Raw genomic sequence first — 26,815 nt, 5'->3', positions numbered from 1 at the left:
TATTTCCAAGAGTGAAGGTCAAGATGGCATTTAATGAAAGGACTGCTCCGTTTGTTTTGATTCTTTCTTCCAAAAGAGAAGCCCTACGGAGCAAAGCACCAAATTCTGCAATATGGAATATAGCCAAGGTCTTCAGTCCTGATACACAATTAAGAGGAATGTGAACACAGGAAAATTCCCTCTTTATTTCCATTCTGAAGATATATTTGTCACGCATTAAGTCTTTGTCAAGTCCTTAAGGAGAATTTCTTGGAACAATTTTCTTTTCATTGGAACAGCTTATAACTGTAATGGCTCTAAGGTCAATGGAAATGTTTGAAGTCTCTTTCTCCTGGTACTTAAATATACCCAACAGTACATATTGCAAATGAAGATGTGTAGATAAGTACATGTGTACGTGTTAGCCATTCTTTCTCCTGACTACTTGTTTTCTGCTTCTTTTTTCACTGCACCACAGCTATTTTCATTGGAGTTTTTCCAGTGATGTACCATTAACTTATTCCCACTGTGGAAATACTCTGGATATTTTTGCAACATAAGAAAACAATACAAAAATCTAATTCGTCTCTCGGTGGATATGAAAAAATATACTTTTAAAAGGGAGCATTTTTTCTTCTTATCTCAAACAGTAGCAGTGTGTTGAATTGGAATGACAATAAATCACCATAAGTAAACAAAGTCCAGCAAGTTATTTGAAGACTGATTTTACAGTGACCTTGTTTGCTACAACAGGAACACTATCCCCCTTCCAGGTAAGTTATCCATTTCTTTTTTCTGTGAGGCAACGATAAATATTTTTTTTCCTCCATTTTATAGGTGAGAAAATAGCCCACACCAACATCCCATAGTAAACCTTGGCAGGTAACTAAAGACAGAATTTGGCATGATATGGCTTATTGAGGAGCACAGAAATTTAGCCCAAGATCTCAAACTACAACTTAGCTCCTGGCAAGTCCATCCTAAGATTAAACAACATTGCCTCCCAGGATCACAGTGGTGCCTCCACCGATGTTAATCTGGAAGGGCACCATAGAGACCCCTTCCAGGCATGCTTAATAAAACCACTGCTCAAATATGGGTCAGTGTGAGGACAAGAAACAGCACAGACAAGACTCTGGCCAACAAATCAGCTTGAAAAGTCAAGCAGGGAACTTGCTTCATTGGTAAGAAGCATTCAATTTGCTTTAATCACTTTTTGTGTTATTTTTTCATGGAACATTAAGAAGAATTATGGGGGAATTCCAAAACCAAAGCAATTTGGCCTAAGTCTAAATGACGTGAGTACAGCTATGGAAATGCAGACCTCTGCAAATCTGTTCTTACAGTATCATAAGTGATCGTTCACAGGACTTAAAAAGCAATCCTTTAACACAGGTTAGCTTCAAAGAAAAATCCAGGAGAGACTAGTCCTGCAAACATATTTTAAATACATTCATGCATTCTTTCTCTAGAAAACCTTTTGTGGGGACAGCCTCTTTACTAAACTTGCGTCAAAGTGAAATTCTGCTTTCTCTACAAGACATTTTAAAACTAAGAGGAAAGAGCAAGCGTTAACTTGGCCTAAAGGACAAGTCTTCCCCTCTCTTCCCCCTTAACTGTATAGCTAGCTTACAGAGCCTGGAATCCTAGAGCAGACTCTTAAAAGATAAGTCCAAGAACTGAGGAGTGTAATGTCCCCTTCTTCTCTTCACCACTACTAATTTAGTGGGTTTGGTCCGGAAAAAGGATATGTGGTGAAATAAAAGGCGAGAGTCAGCAGGGAAACCTTTTCAGAAGCAACACTTTAAATATCTTCTAACTATTTTGCTATTGCACAGCTGGAAGTCAAGCAGGACAAGTTAGAAGAAAACCGTATACTACATTATCCATTTTTTACCTATATTCCATTTTTTTATTTCCTTATCTTAAAACCTTGAAATGAGAATGTTTCCATGATAAACATCCAATTTTTCACAGCCCTCCCCCATCTATCCATTTTGAAATTTAAAGTAGTTTCACCAACTGTTCTCTGAACATGCATTTTATGGCCTCTAGTGAATAGGAGCTCTTGTGGAGTAGAAGTACACCTGCTTCAGAAGAAAAAAAAAATCTAATGAGCATTTTTATCAAGATATCCATCAAAACAGCAATGTTTCTACATCTACCTAAGCATTATTTACTGTTTTCTGTATAACCCACATATCATGTAGCACATCAAGAAGTTAACGTTGAAGGCACCTCCAAAGTCACAGTCTGAGAAAACACTTACCCATAGACTATCTGGCTCATCATGGAGACAAACAGCCTGACCATGCCTGGGATCGTCTTGTTGCCAATTTCCAAGCAGTTGGCAAAGATCAGCCCAGACTGTAAGCGTGTGTGGTTGCTACCGTGCCTTTGTCCTGCCTTAGGAAGCCGTAGTCAAAAGCATGTATCCCCTGGTAGGATCAAGCATTTACAAAACAGTAGCGCTATTGATCCTTGATCTCGGTCACTCTCTGCTTCTGAATCACTAAGATCTACCAAAGACCCTCATCCCCATTTTCATCCAGTTTTTCCCATTCCCAGAAATACTATGTATTATAAAGATAAGATAATTTTCCCTTCAGCTATTTTTGTTTAAATTATAACTCATTTCAACTCTTAGAGGCAATAAGCTCCAAACTAAGGATTTTATCAGAATTTCAGACAGCAATATTTAAGAAACAATACTGCTTTCTTTGCTGCAGCTATGATAATAAACTCTATAATGAAAACTGGGTATCATAATAACATCTTGTTGAATAGGCAAGATGTCAGACTTACAATATATTAAATGTGTTGAATGTGATCATAAAGATATTAACATTCCACTGAGACAGCAGAGCTCTGAGCAGGAAGTTTACAATGAAATAATGCATCCGATAAAGTTTCTTTCTTTCTCTTCCGAAAAGAATTCTGAGTATACTCAGCTTTTTGTGGTACCTTCACATATTTTTCAATTGTGAGCTTTTTCCTATTATTCATAAAATATTACAATACTACTTCACCATCTAACTTTTTGGACTTATGTGTCTTTTTATGGAGAATTAGATTGTCAACCTTCACCCTCAAGGGGAGGGTAATGAGACCATAAAGCCATCGCGAACACTGCTGTTTTACACTGGAAGCTATGCACCACCAATTTCTCCATAGAAAGACTATTGTTCTTTATACACTTGCTAGTCCACATGAATATTGTCCTATACTACTTCAAGCTCTCTCTCTAATGTAACTTGCCTTTGACTTATAATAAGCCTATTCATTCTCCAAGAACAACTCTTTAAAAAATTCAGATTATTACTTTGATTTTGCCTTTCTTGCTCACTTGAAACATTGTGTATGCACTGTCTTTAAGTCACAGCCCATTTGAAAAGGAAGGAGGAAAAATTCTGACTGATGTGCATTCACTGCTGAATGGGTGCTAGCTAATATTAACACAGAGCTATATATAGTCAATGTGTATTTCACCTTATTTAAATTCCAGTAGAAATCATCAATTAAAATGGATGTGGCTGGAACTTAAACTTAACAATACCAAAAAAAAAAAAAAAACAACTAAAGTACATGTTTTTAATAACTGGATGCAACTTAAATGCTTTATGGACTTATACTTCATTTTTTGAACCAGAATCAACAATGAAATCAACACAACTTGATGGAAAACACTCTTTAAGCAAGAAGGAGTTTCCAAACACAACTAAGCTCCGAGATTACTGTCTGCAACTAAAACTGTTTTTCCCTTCGATTGTCAAAAACAGAACTACCCTCGAGGAGATTCAGACGACTTGCTTTCTTCTCCTATGCCAGTGAGGAACTGAGTGCGCCCTGTATGGATTTTGCTCTCCATTGTTTTTGCTTATAATTGGAAAAACACAGAAGAAAAGTCAAAGTATAGCAACAGAATGACATTTGCTACTGTTAGTTTATAAAACAAGGCTCCATTAGTTTGCGAACTGAAACCACGTAACAGGAAATGGACAACAGAGAGAAAAATAATTCTAAGCACAACGTTGGGGGAAGTTTTTATTGTAAATTTAAAGCCAACTCTATTTCCATGGGCTGTAGGCTCAGCTCTTAGTAAGTGTGGATTCTAAAGACAGGAACATTGGAATGATCCATATACCACCTGTAAGAGACATAAGCAACGTGAGTGAAGCTCACCAGAGCCAACCTTCTCCCTGCCATTGACTTAACACAAAATGAACTCAGTGCAGTCCTCTGACCCCAACAGCTCCAGTCCAAGTGACGCTACCACTGAACACTCAGCAATGATGCACGCATTCAGAGAAAAGTCGCCTCAGGACTCGGGGCACAGTGCTAGAGCTAAAATAAATAAACTCAAGGTTGTGAGCACCCAGCACAGTCTCAGTGAAAAAAAGTCACACATGCCCAAAGCTACCAACATTGCACAACAGTGAGCGCAACCTGAAACAACATATACCAGGTAAAGTCTCTCTGCACATCTGTAAATCAACAGTATGGGGCAAGCAGGATAAGCCCAGCACATCTACTTTGAGTGGTCTGGTTGACACGCACACTAACTGCTCCCCCAAGCCCCCAAACATCCAACATCCTGGGCTGTTAGGTGAACAAAAAAGCAAACAGAAGCAGCAAAAGTCTCAGAAAACCTGTTCCCCACATGCTTTTCCTGCTGAACAGCGACTTTCACAGCAGAATATAGGCAATCCCATATTACCTGGGATTTCTAGCAAGCCTCATCTATTTTTCCAAGTGTAGTTCAAATAGTTGACCTAAAATTACTTCCCATCAAGTTTGTGGTATCACAAAGAGTGAAGGGAAGCTGAACTGAACAAAAAATGAACAGGAGATTTAAGTATCTGCCCATAATGTGTTCTCCTTGCCCTCATATTCTCCCTCACTTCACTGCAGGGAAGAGAGATTTTCCCAACTGAGTGAAGGAAGAAGGTAAGAGTCTGTCAAGGGCAGATGCAGCAGCCCTTGTAGCTTAACTCGGAGTCCGGTTGGGAGAACAAGCTTCTTCCCTGGTGTGTGTTTGTTTGTTTATTTGTTTTTAGCTGATGTTTTGTTTGTCTAGGTTCTACTTAAATAGATGAAATCTGGAAACATTTGAATTATAATTGCTTGGGAGGTCATTACCCCCCTTCTATCACCCACCCTATTTAGGTGAAAACACCAGAGATGAACTTTTTCTTTTTTTTTTTGTCTTTAGTCATCTTCTTCTGCCTGTTCTAGGCCCTTGTTCTTTCTTTTTCCTTCCTCACTCCTTCATATATTTACCCTTTCATTCCTCACTTTTCTATCTTCTCTATTTTGACTGCAGTCAGTACAGAACAATCCAACCCAATGGCTCTCTATCACAATAGGAGCGGTAATACAAGCAATAATAATGTCATGCTGTTAGCAAGAGAGACGGCAATCACTTTTTTAAGGACAAAGCACCTGACCTTAGGGAGCATATACAATACTTACTATAATTACCAAAGTCATATTCCCTTTGGCAGCCTATTTTTATTACATATTCTGTATCAACCACGGGAGGCCCTGGGGCTACTATTTTGTTTGTCTGGAGTCTCTGGGCTAGACAAAATGCCCCAGAAAGTCGGTTCACATTTAACCCTATATTCTGTAGATGAAAACCGTAATGTAGTGCACCTGGATTTCATTATTGATCAAACCACCAAGGAGGGCACTTATCATGTAGCTCATGGCTGCCAATTTTAAAATTCTCCAAACTGCTTTGATGTGAACATCAAAAACTTCCTGACTACATGAACAACTATTTGCCAGACCTCATTGTTTAATTGAAGTAATTTCTAACTCAGTTTGCCAGTCGCAGTAATCACGCAAAATTCTGAAACATCATTTATTACATTGGTTCATTCTGGGGCAAATCATCTGTACTGAGGAGACACTGTACACTAAATCCACAGCACAACTGCATTTTGCTGCATGAGGCTATTCTCAAGCCATTAAAATCTATACTAAAATGTATATTACCAGCTATATTATATCTATATTTGTATGATTTCAGGTGAGCTAGGTTTCCCTAAGCTCACTGAAATTCAGTAAAAATCAAGACCCTTAGCCTTAGGATCTAAGGCAGCAAAGTGACCCAGAAAGTCATGGCTACCTGAATGCTGCTTGGAAACCTACAGGCAAGATGCGTATGGCTTCGGTGACAGGTATTCACATCATAGCTCAGGAATTAAGAGCAATCAGGTCCCTTGGCAATCGCAGCAAAGGAAGTCAAATCAAACTGGGGACTGACCGGATTCAGAACAGTGATGTCTAAAAGTGCTACTTTCAGAGCAACAATGAGAAAAAAATTCATAGGAAAGCAGACACAAACGTTTTACCATCACTGTAGTGTACTCTGTTTTGTGAATACGCAAGGTACCAAAGCTAAATTTTATTCATTCATAGGTGCAAAATTCTACCCGTGACGGCAATTTACAGTAAGAATTTTTTAATTTTATAAACAGATAGATAATAAAAAATTTTGCACTAGGAGAATGCTTAAGTTTGTTCTTGCATCTCCTGATAAACGTTGGGCCGGTGACTTTACTCAGAATTAGTATCAGCGAGACTCTGCCAACGGCACACCCTTCCCTCTATGCGCCCCTTCGTAGAGATGCTCAACATCTATTTTTCATGATGATAGTTTGCTGCGGAGTTCAAAAGGCCCAGTACCACACGTATAGCACAGGTTTCTGTACAGGACAAATAGATTAGTAAAATAAGTTCTGATATTCCTTGTTTTCAGTCCAGTTGCTAAGTAACATTGCCGTACCTCTTTCTAGCGGCATCGACAGTATACACAGGCATGCTGCAGATGCTGATGTTACGCTGAGCGAGCCACACACTCAGCAGCTCATGCCACTTCACCGTTAAATTACGTGCAAAGGAAGAATTATGAGTTTGTGGAAACATAAAGAAACTCTCTTGGCAGCTGTGAAATTACAGCTGTTGTGTATGTTTACTTTTGTAAGACCAAAACAGAATACAAAATCTTATCCTCTCTTAAATTTTCAGCAGAACTCCACCATGCAGTACATTTCTCTGCAAGATAACTGGAGATTAAGTTCTCCTTTGCTCTAATCAGATAAATTTATTGTTTACAAATGTTATATTACAATGTCAGTCAGCGTTCTTTCAATTCTATTAAAAATAAAACAATCAGCAAAACTTTGGATAGGGAAGACAAGAGCATCAATAAAAAATCTCTAAAATGAACAGTCTGGAGATGACATTTTGTCATCTTTGCTTACGCCAGCTGAAAGCTCCAAAACTGTATGTAGCAATTGGAACTGTAATAGCAAGTTGGAAAGCTCAGCAACATGCTCTTTGAGTATCTGGGAACGAAGAATTGAGTATGGTCCCCAAGGGCATATTAGTGAAAGTGCTGCTCTTTCAGAAACAGCTACACTCTGACTTGCAATTACTTTTATCTTTTAAGAATGTGCAAAACGATACAGTCTATAAAAACAATAGTCTCCACCAGCAATATCAGGATTCAGTAGAGTAAAAAGAAATCCTTTTTGAGGCATGTGATCTCTGGTTAGCATCAGAACTAAGTAGGGTATAAGTATACATATATTATCTTCTGCACTACATTTGAATTGTCTTTTTGTTATGAAGTGTAATGTAAACTTTCAGGGCAAAATTAAAAACCTGAAATGCAGTGAAGGTCTCTGTAAAATACTTTTGCCTGCTGATTTTCAGATGCAGACGCTGACAATCTACATTGGAAGCAGCATTTTCACCCCGCTTAAAACACCTTTCACTTGGGAAGTTCTAGAAAAAGTTATTGGTCGAGTTTTTGAGCCAAGATTTGAATCGCAAAACATGACCTTTATTTGTATATGTAATGGTCTTATCTTTACAAAGATTTTATCACAATTAACAAGGATAGTTCTGCCAAACATCCTTCCTCTACACCACCAGCAATCTGCTGGTTCTTGCCGGCCCTGCAGAAGGAAGGAGCAGGAACGGATTCAGCCATTATATACATATAATTATGTATAATCCATCCCTTGAGGACCTCGTGCCCTTCACTTTCGGAGAGCGCTCACCATGATCTCACTGAGAAAGCTGGATAACTTTTCTCCCGAGGTGAGCAGTTTCTTTGTTAAAAAAAGGTTTTGTTTAGGCAACTCAACGTTATTTGCAAGTTGAGAAGGAATTAGACAAAAAGTTTAGGTCAAATAAAATAAACAAAAATTCCCTTTGCCCATTAAGACAGCAGCCAGACTATTCTTCCAGGATGCACAGATCCAGGTTCACGTGTTCATCTGCTGATCAGAGCAAGGCTCAGTCAAGTATGATGGGCACTATCCCTTTCTGCATGCTGCTTTCATTAATTTAGCCCTTTGTTCTTATCAACAATTCCTCAAAAGGAGTAAAACTATTCATTTCAAGTCACTCTACAACAATATTTAATTATCTAGTGCCCAAAGGGATTTATGTAACCTGGGGACACAAACATTCTCCTTTTCCCCATCTGTTTCATGCCTGAATCTTCCTATGACTTGTGACTGACAAACAGCTTCCTACCAGCAACAGCTTTTGTTTAGTCTGTATGTTGTCATTCAGATATGTATTTACTATAATTAGTATCTATTCTCTCTCTGAATTGTAACTTAATATAAGATTTATCGTTCCCAATATACAGGACTTCATTGTGTGATCAGGCTTTGCTCTTTTTTTTTAAAAAAAGTAGGCAACACCAATAATTAAATTTTAGGCTGCTTCCTGACTTAACTATACCAGATTGCATTACAGACTCAGTCTCTTGAAGTTGGAAGTGACATAAGCCCTACCGTACTGTGATGGGAACACAGCTAAGGCAAGGGGTTGCCTCTTCTGGATACTGCTTTTTCTTATGGAAACACCCCGGGTCGCTGTCGATCAGACAGGCGGTTTGGGCAATCAGGTATCACCTCACTACGCACCACAGAAGCAGCGTTCTGTTGTAGCATTTGCCGTGAAAATCAGTGAAATGCCAATCTGTAATGGAAAGGACTACTGCTAAGATGTATACAAAAATAAATTATCAAATACAAGCCATGTACCACACATGGAAGCACTGAAGAAAACCTCAGCAACATTCATTTAATTTAACGTGCCAACAAACTGTTTAAAAGTCTATTTGAAGGAGTTAAGCAGGTTAACATGACTTTCAAACAGCTGAGAGGGCAGAAACACATAATTAGGGCCTCATGCTCTCTTTCACGCTGCCCAGATTTCATCTATTTCAGCTGGGATCTTGCATACAGTGAGAATTCAAGGTCTTACAAGACTATTGCAGTCTTAAATCCCCAGTTCTCTGTTCCTACATGATGTGGCCGTTAGCACAGACTACTTCACACACTTTTGCATGCAAAAGTTTAAATAAAATTTGCGCTGAAAAGGTACTGTACAAGCTCCAACTTCTTTTTGCATCTGTTCCTCTGTACTCTTATGAAAATAAATACAGAGGACATCTAAAAAAATACAAATCAAACCAAGCCAAGGGCCAGACTGCACACATTCGAAAAGGAAAAATACATCTAATTATGTACAAGGTTGCTATGACCACAGGGAAAAATGCCAATATATTCTCAGTGCTTGGCCCCGCTTTTGGCTTGGCCCTGCTTTTGGCTCATCTCTATTCATGAGTAAATCTGCTAAAAAAAATTTTCAAGAAATATTTTTTGTTATGAAGAGATGCTATTTTTATTGAAGTGTTCTGCAAACATGCTGATTGTCTTTAAAAAAAATCTAGCAGGAGGGAAAAAAAAAAGGACAAAATTGTTTTCAAGAATTTACGCTTTGGAAAATCTATTTTGTTTAGGAATTCTGACATCAGATTTCAAATGTATTCCTTTTTATTTGCATAACTGCACAACCTATCAGAAGTAGCAGTGTGTATTGCTCTATACCTGGCATGTTACGACATCATATAATGTTTATGTCAATTTGTTTCCCTTCTACACAAAAAGGCACTCTGGCCTAGAAAATAAATAAAATGTGCATGCTAATACTAAATAGCAGCTGACATTAGCTATCTTTTAAAACCATCTCTAACAATATATTTCAGGTATTTTACTATATGTAACTATTGTCATCATGAAACAGTGCAAAAAACAGACTAGTAAAATTAAAAAACCAAAATTTTGTAAGAGTAATTATTAGAATACTGAAATTCAGTTTCTCAGGAATGTGAAGTGAAAATTTTCCAAAAACACAGTCCTTTTGAGTTTCCTTTCCATCTGAAGTTTTCAAAATGTTTGCTGTCATTCCAAACTTGACAACTGGATCCCAAAGTACCTGAATGTCCTGTGAAGCGAAACCTGCCTTGAGATACCACAGGCTTAGCTGACAATGGCATGTGCTTCCTGCCACCTTGTTACTACAGAAATATATCAACATCAGCCTAGAAATATCAACGAATCCTAAATGCAGATGTGTCCTGTGGAGGTTACGCTCAAGTGTCTGCTGGAGGTACACCTGGCCACCAGGAGCCATTGGGATACTCTTCACCTTCAGCTTCACCACGACAGGTGGCTGCTGCAGCTGGTCCCTGCCAGAGCACCATGGACCTCAGAGGAGCGTATTTAGCAGCACAGATACGTTCTCCGCGCAAAATCAGTGCCCGACAAGTCTGACAAACTGCGTACCGTCATTGCAGAGATGCTGCCCCATTCCTGTGGTGCTCCTCACCCCAGCCTTAGCTGCCTGCTCTTGTGAAGGTACCACAAATCTCGTGGCATGCTTTGACTTGGATCCTTAGCCCTTGAAAACATGCTATTACATGGAAATGGATTTTGTCTTTTTAAATCAAAGCAGTCCTAGCAGTCATAGTTATAGACAAATTTGAAAACATCACCCAAAAAACCCTGAGTTGGAGGGCAGCCCCTGATTTGGAGACCCTAATTCTCAGTTGGGGATGGTCAATGCTGCTTCAGAGCAGGGAAGAGGGGAGAGCCAGGGAGGAGGAAGGCTCAGCAGAACCGGAGCCCAAAGGTCAGCAGTACCTCAGCGAAGATGAAAGACAGTACAAGGGGGACTTGGCAGCTGGACAGATTCCTGCTGTCTTTGCACGGTGACCCACAGCAGCCAGCAGAGCCTGCAAAGTCTTCATCTCACACACAAAAGCAGAAGCACTTTGCTAGGACAGATCTGGGAACAGGCAGCAGTAAGGACATAACTAACGGGAAGGGCACATGCGCACCGTCTTTGTACGGCTCCTTCCACCTCTGCCCTCCTGCCTTTCTCCTTCAATAACTCTCTGCCTTCTCTCAGAGCAGCCTCATCCACCCCCGTGCCCTGCTCCCGAACCAGAGACGGGCTGGAGGTTTCCCCCAAGAGCACCCCTCCTCTCCAAGCCTTACACACCGCCTCTCTCCAAAGCATGCTGCGTGCTTCTGCATGCTGCAGAGCTGCCTAAAACCTGCTCTACCTTCACAGGACAAGCAGGGAGAGAGTGGGATTTAGCAGCAAGGGTGAGGGAAGCCAGGAAGGTCTCTAGTCCCCACGTAACCCTTCACAGGGCACATAAGGATGCTACCCCTGCTGAGAACTGGATAGCAGCATGACACCTTTGCATTTGGCAGTGGCTGCCCAGCTAGCCGAGAGTGTGAATGAGCCCCAGGTGTGAGTGAGGCAGCACCCTGCTGCGCTGTGTTTTCGTGTTGCTCAAATGTCTATGCCAAACAGAAAACGCAGTGGATAGAAATGAAAAGTTTCCCTGATAGAAGTTGGGGGGGGGGGGGGGGGGAGAAAAGAATAAAGGAGCAGCCTTTAAGTGTCTCTCAGTTAAGACCAGCTTTTAAATGTCTCTCATTTGTTGATTTCTGTAAAACTTTTCATGAGCATCAATGTGCTTTATCACATTTTTGATATATGCAATGGCTTCACACACATGCTTGCATGCATACACACACAGAGCACAGCTGCCTCCACAAGGTGACCTCTCCCAAGAAGCAACTTTCATAGATTAAACATGTCTTTCGGGGATGGGAATAATCAGAGCACATCAGTAAAGTGATATGCGTGTGCTTGTTCTTTGTGTACATTTCTCAAAAAGCACATCTACTGTCAAGTGTTCTGGGACATTTGTCACCATTTAAACAGCTTTAAAATTCTTCTGAAAACAGATGATATTTCTCAAATACACAGCTGAAAAATGAAAACTCAGGGTTGGATTCATCTGTCTTAGTTTGAGAGGCCTGCGCTGAAGTCTCCCTCCAAGCTGGTCGCTGAAAAAGTTACTCATTCTGAGGGTATGATTCACCCACCTAAAAGTAAACGTCTTTTGGATAGGACAAATCCAGCTGATTTCACTGATTATACTGTAACCAGTGCAGCTGCAGCTCCAATGTACTCCTGGATGTATCCATCCAGGTGAGAGGAAGCCTCTCTCAGAGGCATCACTAACTGACAGCTCAAATAAGGCAACCCACGAACACACACACATCCTCTCCAGCGAAGCCTTTGTCGAAGAGACATTTGCAGCTCAGTTACTAAAACCTTTCACTGGGGCAAAAGCCACCAGAGATGCCGGCAGCGTTGCTGCATGCTGCAGGGACTGTAAAGGCAACGCCGGGGCAGCCGGCCGCAGCCCTCCGCCGGCAGGGCAGAGGCAGATGGCAGGAGATGGCCCCGGCCCTCGCGGGCACAGCGCCCAGCTGCTACCGCCGAGAGCCGCGGACACGCGTGTCCCCCCACGCACTCTCGCCTCGGGCACAGCGCCCGGCCGCTGCCGCCGCGGACACGCGTGCCGCCCGCCGCGCTGCCCACGCGTCCGCGCCGCGCTCCCAGCGCTCACCTGAAGCAGGTGGTGAGCTCGCCCGTGGGCTTCAGGCAGGGGTAGCGGGTGGTGGCGATTTTGTTCTCGGAGCAAACCTCCCTGCGAGAAGGCGAAACGGGGAAAAAAAAAAAAAAGGAAGGAAAGAAAAAGAAGGTGGTGAATGGAAGGAACACGCAGGAAAACAGAAGCCGGTGGGAGGGCAACGGCGCCGGCACCGGGGGACCCACCTGTCGCCGTCCTGGGGCTCCTCCCGGTAGGTCCAGGCGTGCCCCAGCGCCAGGAGCAGCAGGAGCGGGGCCAGGCTGCGGGCCGGCCGCCCCATCGGGCCGCCTCTCCCCTGCGCGCCGCGCCGGCTCTGCCCGCCCCGGCCGGCGGCGGGGCTGCGCCGGCCGCCGCTCCTCCCGCCCCGCGCGGGGCCGCCCCCCGCCGCCGCCAGATGTGCCCGCGGGGAGGGGCCGCGCCCGCCCAGATGTGCCGGCAGATGTGGCCCGCGCCGGGCCGGGGTGGATGGCGGGGGTTGGGGGGGGGGGGGGAGTCCCGGGAAAGGCGGGCGCGCTGGGGCGGGCGGAGCCGGGGTGCTGCATCCAGATGTGGCGGAGTCGCGGCAGATGTGCGGGGCGCCCGCGGCGCGGCGCGGGGCAGGACCTGTGCCCCCCTCCCCAGCCCCACGAGGCAGAAAGTGATGGAAAGGGAAAGGTCCTAAACCGTCGGGGTGACAAGCGGCGCTCGGTGCACCATCACTGATGCTTTCCAGATTCAGCTTTATCTTAAATCTCTTTCCCAAAGGAACAGAGCAGTTCAAAGCATCTCTGCTGCAACCGTTGTTTATCCTTGTGTACGGCTGCCGCTTCCCCGCCATTCATAAAAAGGAGATCAACGACAACAGACTTTGATAAAGTAGCGCATCAGGTCTGGCTTGTTGTATCATATCCTGTTCTCATGGTTAAACTGTCTGGGACCAGGGGGAAGAAACCTGCAAAAAAGATAATACCTTTGCAAAGTGTTCAGCCAATGCATTCGTTTTAATCACCACATAACCTCCTGTAAACATGAAAGGGTTTGGAGAATTAAGGGTCTGTGACTTAGCCTTACTAGCACTTTCACCTATAGTATAAATAACCTCGTTTTACCCCCTCCCCCCCAAAAAAGAGAGGTATGAATTGTAACGCACTGTAACTCCTATGCAACCCCTGCAAAAGTAATAAAAGGGTGTAAGAGGACTTGAGCAACCTGACTTCTATTTTTGGCTCTGTCACTGGCAGCATTTGAACAAATCGCTTCACCCCTCCATGCCTGAGTTTCCCCAATCTGTAATATGAAGACCCAGAGAGTTAAAAAAATGCAGAATCGCATATACAAATTAGTTGTGATTAAGCTATTAACCCTTTTGGTAGGTTATCCAGTACTCAGGAGAAGGCTAGTGGTAGATGGACCGTTACTCAGAAAGTTTTGGGGTTTCTCGGAAGTTTTCCTTGACATGCTGAGCACCTGCTGTCACTATGGTCTGCTGCCTGCACTGTGAACTGCCAAATTCAAGGTATTTCTCTGCTCTAGGTGCCACTGTATATTCGTTCTATTTCAGCAAGGAAGCTGTGCTCTGCAGGGCAGATTGTTTTTTTTCACTTGTTTTTCCATTCAGTATTGAGATGCTGATTTAAACGTTTATTCCTTCATAGTTACCTCTTTTCCTCTATACAAATAATGAGTAAGCAAAGACAGGACTTGCTTGCTTGAAGCCAGTGAAAGCTGTGTGTGTTTCTCGCAGGGTTAAGCTCTCCGTCTCTCACACAGACACTGCTGATACTGAGATAATCGGGAACAAAAGCAGGACCTGGGTGCTTGGATCCTAGAGCTTTGGAGACACCTGTCTCCGCATAATGTTCTTTACCCTCCCTGCCAAAGTGGAAAGTATCCAGTAACAAAGTCTAAAATGAGAGGTTTGCACTGCTGTAACCCCTGTGATGTCTGTCTATAGATAATTAAGGATTTAATTTACTATGTTCCCAAAGTGGTCACATTCCCTCCAAATTTTTTTTTTCTTTTTTTAGCAATTGAATCATACTGGAGCACAGAGCTGAAAACCTTTGGATGATTTCCAGTCTAGAACCAAGTGTCATGACTTGGGAAGGACTCTGATTTTTAAAAGATTACTACAGAGCCCGGGGATAAGCATGTTTTTTAAAACCTTTATCCATATCTTTTGCCATTCCTTACAGATCTGATTTGATACCCGAATTGCTTAGCTCCGCTCCCCACCTTCTCTTTAAGGCCTGCCACCCACATAATATTGTACTATCTGCATGCTGTACTATCTTTTTAATTAAAAATATTACAGCAGTTTACATATGGTCTTCATTTAACTAAGACAAATAAGTCTTGTTAACTTAAACAAGACTACTTGCGGGTAAAGCTAATCATGTACTTAGCTCTTTGCCAAAGCAGGCCCTGAAGTTTCATACATGAAAGAATTTAAGCGTGATCAATAAAAGATAGAAAAGAGGGGTTAAACAGCACCATGCAACAACGTCCATATTTTGCAACTCATAACCTTATTACTACTGAATACATTAAGGTTGAGGGTTTTATCATTTTCTTTATCAGCTTCATTTCAGCTTTAATGACCGTGCAGCTGGAGCCATTAGGAGAACAAGGGTTACTTCCTGAAAAGTGTTGAAGGGTGCCAGTGGTTAAGGAAACATTGAAATGTTCCAATCGCCTCAGGGAAGGAAAGATCTGGACTGTTTTCATATACAGTAAATAAGCAGAAAGTGATTTCTCGTGCAAGGGATGCTTTTCCTTGTACAGGGTCATGTTAGTTTTGAATTGCCCAACTCAAGCATGTATAAAGTTGATCTAGTGGTGTATCAAAATTTGGAGCACTATCAAAAAAAAAAGCATGAGGAATGCAATGTAATAATGTGATTATCAGCAGTTATCTTCATATTGTTTATGTAGGAACAGGCATTGTTTCCTACAATTATTTCATTCATAATGATGTTGTTAAATCAACAATACAAATTCAAGGCTTTTTTCTAGATTTTGCCAATAACTGGAATATCTCAGAAACAGACTTGGATCACTTTCACATCAGAACAGGCTCCTTCAGAAGAGAATTTCCCCAGCGGGAAGGCATAGCCTCTGCACACCCCAAAACAGGACGAGAAGGATATACAAGGACAGCACGGCGAACCCTGCCTGACTCTTTGGGAATACACTGAGGACCTTTACACACATGAAGCACTCACGAGACCTGGAGTAGTTACAACGTGCTACCGTTAGAGGCCTCGGTCAGACCCTTTTGCAATAGGCACTGTACAAACGCACAGAGAAGTCTGAAATTTTAATGGTGATTCTGAAGAGATAAGGTTACTTCTCCCTACTTCTTACCTCCAACTTTAAAAATAACGTGAGCATCATATTTTGAGGGGTCTTTTTTTAGATGTTTCGCTAGAGTTCTCAGCAGTATAGACTGTGAATTTTCTTAATCCACTTATAACAGATATTTTCATCAGTGTATTTTCCATCTGCTTCAGCTAAAAAGCAAGTAAACAGTTCTTATAAATAGTCTTAATCCCACTACAGCATTATGTTTGCATCAGGTGTCCTCATGGCAACTGTACCAGGTCTCCAGCTGTCGGCATTCACATGGTCAGGGAGATCAGAGCAGAACTGAAAGTATAAACAAACAGAAAACAGAGATTTTTAAAGAAGACATTGGGCCTATGATACTTTTCTTGTCTGATCTCAAAGGCCTCACATTTGCCGTTTGTGAATCCCTTTAAAGGTGGATGCCTGAGCAGAACCTGTCCAGCTCCAAACGTGCTGTTCCAGGGATTGTTACACGCTCTGAGCTTAACCACTACGCACTCACCCCAACATGCGTAACGTGGGAATTTTCCATACCACTTCACATCCAGGAGGCATCTAGAGCAGTGTCTCGCCTCAGACAAAAACCAGAACCAGATACTAGAGAAAAAAATTATTTCCTGAATAATTAGCCATTAGACAGAGGTGGAATTTCTTTCTAACCTGTTGGTGATTTGCCTAGTCAATAAAGGTCAGGTGAAGCACAGAAGAAAGAGGCAGAGCAAAGATATAGAGTGAAAGGAAAGAAGCTGTTAGAGATGATCTATGGTTGGAGACAGGAATCTAGGATCTAGGAAGGAGGAAGAAAAGGGATAGAAAGAAAGAAAGAGGAAGAAGCAGAGGAAAAATTAGGAATAGAAAGGAGCTGAAGAAACGTTAGGGAAACTTACAGTGGGAACTCGGCTGTGCCCAGGTATAAACAGATATTACAGCCAGAAAGAGCATGGTAGGACAGCCAGGAGAGCATATGTCAGAGCAGAAAAGAGGCAGGAAAGGATGCTGAAAAGCTAGTGGTACGATCACAGCTGCAGAGAGAGATGTTTGGGTAGCAAAGAGCAAAAGGCAGGGAGAAGGAAGACTGAAAAGCTGAGGGAAGCTGGTTTCTCTTCTCATCTCTTCATTTCAGCTATCTTGCGTTACATAATGAAAAGATGATAAAGTTTGTGAAAGTGAAAATATTTTATTTATTTTGCCTAATATTACAAGGCCTAATCTCACTTCTGGAACCTGCCACAATACGTATGTCACAAAATAGGCATTAAATAAAAATGCTGAGGAAGAGGAAAGATGCTGTCAATGCTGGATCAAGGTAGCTGAAACGTGATGTGACTGCTTTTTAACGTAGCCATGGAAAAAGAGGCCTCAGAAAACAAGCAATAGAAACTGTCAGGCATTGTCTCTAGAAAGCATCACAGCTACTGAAAGGAATTACGGCAGACTGTTTCCTCTATTTCACAGATAATTACAGGGCTCATCTTAGATTACTAGCAAAAATAAACACCTTTGAAAATATCAGCTAAAACAATAGCACTGCTGACCAAGCAGAAAATAGGTAAACGATAGCTCTAATCCACCAAAAACAAATACTGATACACATATGGGACAGGACATGACACTAACCAGAGCTGACTTATTTTCTCTAGGGTTAGGTTTGAATTCCATTTTGTTATAAGAGATTAGAGCTGAAGAATGCAAAATCTTTCATGGCATCCCAGCTATCAGTCACCAACGGCCTCAGAGGTGTGTATGTGCTTCTTGTCAGTCCCGGCTACTTTGACAAGGCTTTGGCTGTCGTTCTAAGTGCACGGACAGCAAGATAAACAGTTCCCTTGTATTTAGTCCTTGTGATAATTCGTACGAGGTCCCTGTGCTCTGGGTTGAGTTTTGAGATTTACAGGCTCTTCCACCCAAAGGAATAATCGCTCGCACGATGCTCCTCCCATAGCAGCGTTGTGCTCCATAAGCCCTGGGCAGTGTGGCAGACTGCAGAAGATCGTTGACCAAGCAGCGGTCGAAGAAGTGCTTTTTAAACACAAGTGCATACAAATACCAGCGCAATTCCCATGTGTGCATACAAGCCAACAGAATAGGTGGGAAACTAGAAATGATACAAATTAAACTACACTTTGGCTACTCATTCTTCTGTTTGCAGACTCAACCATGGTGGCAGCACAGAGGAAGATAGCCCTCGGGAATTTTCCTTTTTTTTTTTTTTTTTTTTCTCTCCAGAATGTTAGGTGGTTTTTTTGAATAAAAAGGCTGTGGAAGCCCTGTTTCATTGTGCAAGTTGCTCACAAAGAAAACGCAGCACTGAAGATTCCTGCATATGTATGTGACCACAATCACTCATAGATGGAGAAACTCCAACTAGCACGTGTGTTTTGGATCAGGATGGGATATTGATGTCAGCAAGGTGGGAGAAGGTTCTCTGAAAGCAGTACACAGCACAGCACAAGGAGTAGACATGAAGATGTGAGCAAGAGGAGACTTCAGGGAAAGATATGTGTTGACCCAAAATTTCCAAACTAAGAGTTTTTGTTTGCTTGTTTTAATTAAATATGATTAATGGGCAAGCTTTTATTTGGAGTATGGAATACTGTTCATAGGACAATAAAGACAGCAGTTTCAGATGTTGCAGTAAGGCATCAAGCCACATACGTGGAAGACATCAGGAGAGAATGGATGAAGCAACAGCCAAAAAAATGTACTTTTAAACATGCTCACACACATGTGCACATGCAGTTTCCATACATACAATTAAGCAAGCAAGCAAAACGGTGGAGAATATGCATTCAATTATTTCCTCAGTCTCAAATTCCTTAGGAAAATGACATAGGCCCAAATCCTCTGCAGTCTAAATACCTTTAAGAGTCTGGGCCTTAATCTTTGAACCTATTCAGCACACTGTTTCCAAAATGACCTAATCTCTTCCTTCCCACCTTCGCTCAGGTTTGTCTAGGCAGAATCTAAGAGAGCTGTCTGTGAGGCAAAATTTTATCCTGATCACAGTGCTGAAACACAAAATAGGTATCTTTAAAAATGTAAAATATACATTTTACCTATACAAATAGATGTTTCACCCTATAGAATATATAACTGCAGTTTCCTACTTGTTCCTGATACAGATTTCTTTAAGGAATGCTGCATGCCGCAGGGCAAATTTCATTGTGTTCTACCAGAGCTACTTAATCCAAATTTGCACCGTTCTGGGTCTGTCTACACCAAGACGCAGCAAGCTCAGGTTTCAGTCGTGGTCTAGTCCCTACAATGCAGGGTCCCCTGCAGTCTTTAACACATATGCTGAGGCCAGATTGCGACTACAGTTTGACACCATCCAAGGCAGCTCAGGCAGAGCTGATGTCACCTGTGAAAGGGCCACTTTTGCATAGCCAGCCTTAGCGTTGCTTTAAGGCACTGCCCCTATTCAAAGGCGTGGAGGCAGCTGGGGAAGGGCTATGATACACTGGGAACCAAAGCAGCGATCGCACTCTTACGCTCACGGCCATCCTTGGAGCTTGCGCCAAAGAAAACGCAGCCTGGAGACTTTGTACACATGCCCCCGCTGTGGCATCTCCACCCAGCTGTATTTTCTTTGGCTCGAACTCCCGCGGAGCCATGGGCACACTGGAGTGACAGATGCATTAACAAGGATGCGACTGGATGGGAGTCCCGAGTTTTTCAAGCCTTCTCAGAGGGCACAGAGCCCTTCTTGGAGTAATTATGGCCCAAGCTGGGTGCAGTGAGGCTTGAGAGAAGTACAGGCACGCCACAGACTTTGAAATCTGCCTTTCCTCCCTCTTCTGTGATGCCAGCTGCACCTGCCCTCCTTGGGAAAGTTGGGACACACACACACATATACACACACTCTGACCCTTGCCTCTAAATCTAATGACAGAAGAATGTTTTTACTTGCCTATAATTTATAAGTGGGCAAACAGAGTTTACCCAAACATAAAACCCCTCCGCTTACAGACTGAGACAGGTTATTTAAACTGAAAAGCAAGCTGGCATGAAAGTGGAAGCAACAGCTTTACGCTAATGGTGCACAGTTTTCACTGCCATGGAAATAACTGTATATTTTGTGCTTTTCATCTCCTGTATGCCGTTTTTATCACCTTATTAGTACTGATACGCTTTTTCCCCTGACTTCCTTCTAAACGAGGCAGCTTTTACTGGAGTTTTGCTCTGCTCTTTGGTGCAACACATGTAACTCATCACAGAAATGGGCTAAATTCAGATCAGTCACCCATTTCATTGAAGTTAATCTGGCAAAACACAAGTGAAAAAGAAGAATACGACCTTCACTCTACAGCTTGTGACAGCTCACTCACTGCTTATTTATTCTACACTCCTTGCAAAAACACTCCACACATTCAATCAAATCTCAAAGAAAGGGGTCAAAAGGCAAGTGTTTTTAAACTGTCTCAGTTAAAGAGTCCCTTCCCATTAAAGCCATGCTGGCTGTGCCAGAGATAAAAGACTGTTTTCTAGGTGGATTGACCACTCTAACAAATCACCTATAAATTACTCAGAAATAAGTTCTAACATATTCATTGTGGAAAACAGATCTCTCCAGGCACCTCCCATGCCCAGTAGTGAACACAGCTTGTGTAATTCTGCTGATGACTGCATGAAAGGCATAAGAAATCACGTAATCTTTGAATACCTATTTCAAGAGAAACTATATAGCTTCTCACCTGAATTCCCCGCAGGAGATGGCTGAAAGTAAAAAGCTTAAAGCAGTGGCACGGGACGCTTGTAGGAAAGAAAAAATCAGTGACAGTAAAAAATAATCCATTCTTTTGAGCTTGCAAAGTGCTGATTCCCAGTGATCAACGATGCAGGTGGGAGACTTTGAAGTCTGTTGAGCGCAGGCAGGAAGCAAACAGAGCATGGTGGGACAGATTATTTTCCTGCCGGAAAAGGAGAAAATCTGCATTCAAATATGCATTTACTGAAGTGTTAGTAGTTAAGACAAGTATAAAATCTCACCTTGAGGACTTTTCTCCCCCAAACAAGCAGCATACATCCGCTCCAGCTTCAGGCTAAAAGTGCCCATTACTGAGAGACGGACTGGCCTCAACAAGAAACTATGGGTGCTTTATACCAATGAATCTGAGACGTCTCCTTTTTCATATTTACCCCTTTGCAGGAACTCTAATGTTACAGTCAGCTGGGGCTTGATCTCCTGCATTCCTTGCATCTTGCTAGAATAACTTTCAAAACTCATCACACACTGTAATTCCTTAAACACTCACACAAGCACCAATGCTGCCTTTTGCAGTCTGGCTTCTACTCTTGTTATCATATGTAGCAATTAACAACTTCATAGCAACTTTTAGATTAAAAGAATGAGCAGGGTGTTTCTGGAGACAAAACCTTCAGTTCTGTTCCTACTATAAATACATATATCCACACTGCAACCCAAAGACATGACAGTAACTCCTAAGAGTGGCTGTGCAAGCTCAGACCGTACCTAGCCCCATATTGTCACCCAATGGCTATAAGGCAATGTAGAAACACATATGATGATAAACATATATGACCATCCTCAACTCATGGGCTTCCTTCCTATGTAGCTAGGAAGCCTCAGTGGATTCCTCCCACAAACTTCCCTTCCAATTGCTCCTAGAGCCCACGTGAACTTTTAGCAAAGCCAGCATCCTTTAGCAGGGAGCTCCTTGGCTCGATTGCCCAAATAAATGTCTCCTTTTCTTTGTTTGAAGCTGGCTACTACTAGCTTCTTGCAGATACAGTACACTGCCACTTCCACATGGGCAGCGCTCCGCAGGCGACAGTGGCTGGGGAAAGCAGTTGGTGGCTTGCAGCATCACCAGCACCGAGCCCCACGGCTGTACAGTTACCAGTATATGAGTAAACTCACTTAAAGGCATCAAGAGGGTATCTGTGCAAGCTGCAGTCACACCTTTGGGTCACAGTATTGACATGCTCTGCATGCTTGATCCGTGTTGCATTTATATATACAAAACATATACACACATATATATCACATATATAATGTGTGCAAGTATATACACACACATGTATATACATAGTATATACATGTGTGTGTTTATGTATATTATATATGTGTGTGTGTGTGTGTGTGTGTGTGTGTATATATATATATATATTTTTTTTTTTTTTTACCAGATTTGCTAAGGTTTGCATCTTACTATTGAACTTACGCTAAAACAATCTCAAAGACTTGGCACGATGTTTCAACAAGTAGGCTCTAAGGAGAGAAAAGACCTGAGTGGTCCGTGAACTGGCTTTGAACATACAGGAGTGCAATGTTAGCTGTTAGCATCCAGTTCATAGAAAATAACTCGTCCCAGTCTCCTGGCACTGCAGTACAATTAATAAGGTACTGTAGTGTATTAATCCAGTACAGGAAAGATACACAGCAGAGCTTATGCCAGGCCACTCCAATATAAGCAGAGATGCATACACTAGGCAGAAGATATTTTGCCCTAAAACGCAAGTACAACAGTACAACGCATCCTCCATTTCCCCTTTCCGGAAAGGAGTAAGTGGTGTTCGAAGTCATCAGTGGCCAAGACAGCAGCTAAAATGCTGTTGATGGCCCTCAGCATCTTGGCTGGCAAAGGCTGCTGAGTAACAGCTGTTTATTTTCCTTGTCAGAAGTTTAAAGAAAAGTAGTAGCAGCCAGAGTGATTAATGAGGACTCCAAGTTGCAACCGATAAGGCAGAGGAGCTATAATATAGGGACAGGTGACTACTAATTGTGTTAAGGAAAAATTCTGCAAGGAAAGCAAACGAATTTGCATGCAACTGAGGAAGCTAAAGCCATCCTATCCTGAAAACAAAAGACCTTACATCCCAAACCTGCAATATATAATATAAAATATATATATGTAATAGGGATGCAAGTACCTGCAAAAGACAGAGGGAAGAAGTCTATTAAAGTCCTGAACAGCATTCAGCATGTCCAGTAGAGCTTTGGAAGGACCAAAAACTCTGGAATATTATTTAAGTTACACTATTCTTGTAACCCAAATGGCCCTTTGCAGCTAGCAAACCGTATTTGTCTTTTACTATATATATAAAATAGCAGCTTTTCCAGGTCTATGCATCAGCCAAGAAAAAAAAAAGAAGAGTGATATAAAGAGAAAATAAGTATCTGTTGAGTCATATTTACTCTGATTTCTCAAACATGATTTCATGAGTATGACTTGAACATGCGAGCATGATTTCATTACCTTGGAAAATGACACATTCTAATACTATGACCCTCTGTAGCTATATTCCCTACCAAAGTTAGGTCAGTAGTTTTTCTCCGTAAAAGTAAAGGCAGAAAAAAGAGTGAACAATCCTGATAGCAACTCATTTCTCCTTAATAACAAGGAAAACTAGCAGTGCATGCCTTGGCACTTAGCTGAACCAAGCTGCTTTTCCCTTACTGACTCTTTCTTCAGGCAATGCATCCAAATGTTTCCTTGGAATACGTTCTGTGTATGTGCAAGAGCTATTTATAATCTACAACACTTATTTTTGGATTAAACACATCTAGGTGGCTACTTGCCATGAGAACAAAGGGGGTTTCAATGAATTACAAAAGTATGTATGAAACATTGCACTTGGGATAAGGCGTTTCCCAGTCGGGCGGCCCCTACAAGCAAAGAGATCGTCAGACGTGGAGTGAGCAGGCACAGCACAGAAACCAGCCGCGTGATGCATCTGCATGGGCTCGCTACTCTGAAGCCCCCTGCTTGTTTTGGTGAGAGATCCCTCCAGATCCTCTTTCAAGTCTCAAGCCAGGACAAGAGCAGCCAAACGGCAGCTCTGTAGGGCTCTTCTGTTTATCCAGTACCTGCCCTGATTTTAAGGAGTGTGTCCATCAGTTTAAGTCATTGCTGTTGCTGGCCAGCTTCCTCCCCCACAAGAGAAGAAACATCCGGAGAGGGCCTATCCGGTGTCTCTCATCAGCCGGGCCGGACTTCTCTCAGACCAAGCAGTTTGCACGACACGGCCCTGGCCTCTAAGCCGTTAGTTCCTAGGCTCGCAGCCTGCTCCCCCAAGCTTTTTCCCCTCTGTGTCTTTCCACTGGGACTTTCCGCTCATCCATCCTTGAAGTCTCCCTCCTCATTCCTCACTCGCTCCTATCACTGCCTCCTCCTGCCTCTGCTGTGTTTTTTCCTCCTTGTCCGCAGCAGCACTGGGTTGGAGCCCAGCGTAGCAAGGCCAGCAGCTCATCCCTGCTTCCTAAAGTGGCCTCAACTCTGTGCTGCGTCCAATCGCTCACTTTGGCGGGGCTCACTCGCCGAGAGCTGATGGCATCAGCAACTCCGCAGTACAAACGATTAATGTATAACTATAACAGCACCTTCTCCCGTTGGCAACCCAGCCTGAACAAAAGTGAATGCATTCATTAGCCAGCTGCTGGATATGCTAGCTACGCTATTCATACTGCTCTGTAATGAAGGACGGGTAATCATTAATAGTGCAACAAACTGACAAACCAGTTCATACGTGTTTACTCTTCGGTCACTCCTGACCTACTGCAGGCTTAATCGACCCAAGTAAAATAAGAATTTGGATATTCAGCTTGTGTGCTGCAACCCCAACTTGTGCTGACAAAGCCCATGGTATATCTAACATCCAAACGCTGCCAAAGCTACAGTTAGGCATTTATAACTGAAATATAGAGTGGCAAGCATGCCTTTCCTGACATTAAGTAGTTTTACTTCCAGAATGTGCACTCTGGTCAAGATTATGCATACTGCTATCTATCTTCCCGCAACAGCTGCGGTCACTGCCCTGCATGTTTCACGTTATTCCATTCGAGAGCTTTACTGAAAAATGTGTTACTTTCTGCCATGGGGTGTTTAAAAAGAAAGCTGTGTGCTGGCCTACAGATAGTTATATGAATAGCTGGCAAGCTGTGATATCCGCCACACCAGCACTCAGACCCTGCATTTCAGGGCCATGTTTATTTTGCAGTTGATAGATTTATTGAAAATTTTCGGCAAGAAGTGACATAAGGAGTATGTTACTAACAAGACGAAAAACACCAGGGCTGGATTCTGCCATTACTAAAATCAATGGCAAAACCCCCGCTCACACTTCTACCAAAGGAGAGTTGGGTTGACTTTTAACTGTACATGCCACAGCCCACCAAATCAGCGGAGGAGGTCTTTTAAGAGATTAAAGAGTGTGAGGTGAGCAGCCATAGCTGTGCGTTACAATGTAGCAAAAACCAGAAAGAGAAGAGATATTTTTCCATTGGCTTGTAATTCCCAGAAGTCTACATTAAAAGGGCTCAGAGACCTTCGTGCCTTCAGTCATTCCAACCCTGTTTGTGGCGGGTACACGTATATCCTTTCCCTTTTTCTTCCAGTCATCCACAATATCTGCAGCCATTTGGAGAAATGAGCACTGAATCTGCACAATATGAATAATTATTAATTCTCATCACAACTTCTTGGAAATATGCAGGTTCTCTCACGTGCAAACAGCAAAGTCAGGTTGTTGTTCTCAGTTAGCTATGTCACATTAAGGTAAATAGCAAAACACAAAACCAGAAAGCCTTGGCACTGTGGAGTGAAGACAGAATGTGCTCTAACACTATTTAAGCAATGTGGTTTCAAAAGCCAGATCTACGTTACCGAGGGGTTGTCCCAATCCCATGCTCAGAGCCCGAACTCGCCTTGTAACTCTGCATATAAATTGCAAGCTAGCACTTAGTTGCAGGTTTTCTGTAATCTTTGGATCACATAGTAGTTAGTTCTGTAACGGCCTCCGAAATATAAAGATATCTCATACAAAAGAGGCATCATTAGTGCAGCAACATAGCCTTAATTCATAATTAATAAGAGAGTAGGCCTGGTTCAATATCCCTTTTCTCCCTCAGCATTTCTATCTTAAAAAGAAAAGAGTTAAAATTAAAAGGGGTCAAAACATGGCAAGAAGTGCAATAAACAGGAGATGTCGAGCGGCCACTTTTACCCTCATTTTCAGTATCATGCAAGAAAGACACTACTGGATTTTGCTGCTTTGAAAGATTAAGAATTTGAGCTAACCAAGGAGCGAGCAGGAAAAGTGAGAAGCCCAAGATGATCTTTTTCTGTAGTATCAGCTGCCTCCTTGAGGACAGTGGGAAGCTGTGTGCCCCGTGACTGTGAGTGGGGGAATGTCACACCAGTAAAAGCCTAAAGCGGCTGGGTCACAGCCAAGCCGGACAGGTCGAAGAGAGGAATAAGGCAATAGGAAAAACTTCCAAGCTGTGGACTGCCAATCCTATCTGCCATTAACCTGCCCTTGTGGACTACATTGCAAGAACACAACCAGGTAGACATTGCAGCAAAGCAGTATAGTTTTCTGGTGCTAATTTATGAGCTGAATTACAAGTACGTGTGATCCAAAATCTTCTCATTCTAAACCTTAGGATCCATGAAAATGCCCAGGATGTACACAGCAAAGTAAGCCACGGAGAGCAAAGCAGAAGCAGAGGAGGGAGAGGGAGACCTGACACATCCATGCAGGGAATTGCTGCGCGAGGATGAATTGCACAGACTCAGCTGGGCACGACTGCAGGGGAAAACTGTCCGTTACATTCCAGCATCTGTGAGGAAAACAAGGCACATACACAGAGAGAAATATATATATCTCTTCAAAGTCTTTTCTCTCACCCCTGCAAACTGAAAACTAGAAACA

General features: G+C 42.5%; 1 protein-coding gene and 1 long non-coding RNA gene across 2 annotated transcripts in view; both read right to left on the bottom strand.

Annotated features, from left to right (window-relative positions):
• Positions 1-13,123, bottom strand: part of LOC138064319 (collagen and calcium-binding EGF domain-containing protein 1-like) — a 107,085-nt gene extending 93,962 nt beyond the window's left edge. Inside the window, exons 1-2 of the mRNA XM_068926273.1 lie at positions 13,000-13,123; positions 12,791-12,871 (exon numbers count right to left, since the gene is read on the bottom strand). Coding sequence (XP_068782374.1) covers positions 12,791-12,871; positions 13,000-13,094 — 176 coding nt within the window. The 5' untranslated portion in view covers positions 13,095-13,123. The remainder of the gene's footprint in view (positions 1-12,790; positions 12,872-12,999) is intronic.
• A 2,939-nt stretch (positions 13,124-16,062) lies between these two features.
• The window catches only part of LOC138064270 (uncharacterized), a 33,004-nt gene continuing 22,251 nt past the window's right edge, over positions 16,063-26,815 (bottom strand). The window contains exons 2-3 of the long non-coding RNA XR_011137542.1: positions 20,836-21,051; positions 16,063-16,441 (exon numbers count right to left, since the gene is read on the bottom strand). This is a non-coding gene — a long non-coding RNA (uncharacterized lncRNA). The remainder of the gene's footprint in view (positions 16,442-20,835; positions 21,052-26,815) is intronic.

The sequence above is a fragment of the Struthio camelus genome, chromosome W, assembly GCF_040807025.1.
Source record: "Struthio camelus isolate bStrCam1 chromosome W, bStrCam1.hap1, whole genome shotgun sequence".
Lineage (NCBI taxonomy): Eukaryota > Metazoa > Chordata > Aves > Struthioniformes > Struthionidae > Struthio > Struthio camelus.
The sequence above is the reverse complement of the archived record's forward strand: the minus strand, read 5'-3'. Positions and strand labels throughout refer to the sequence as shown.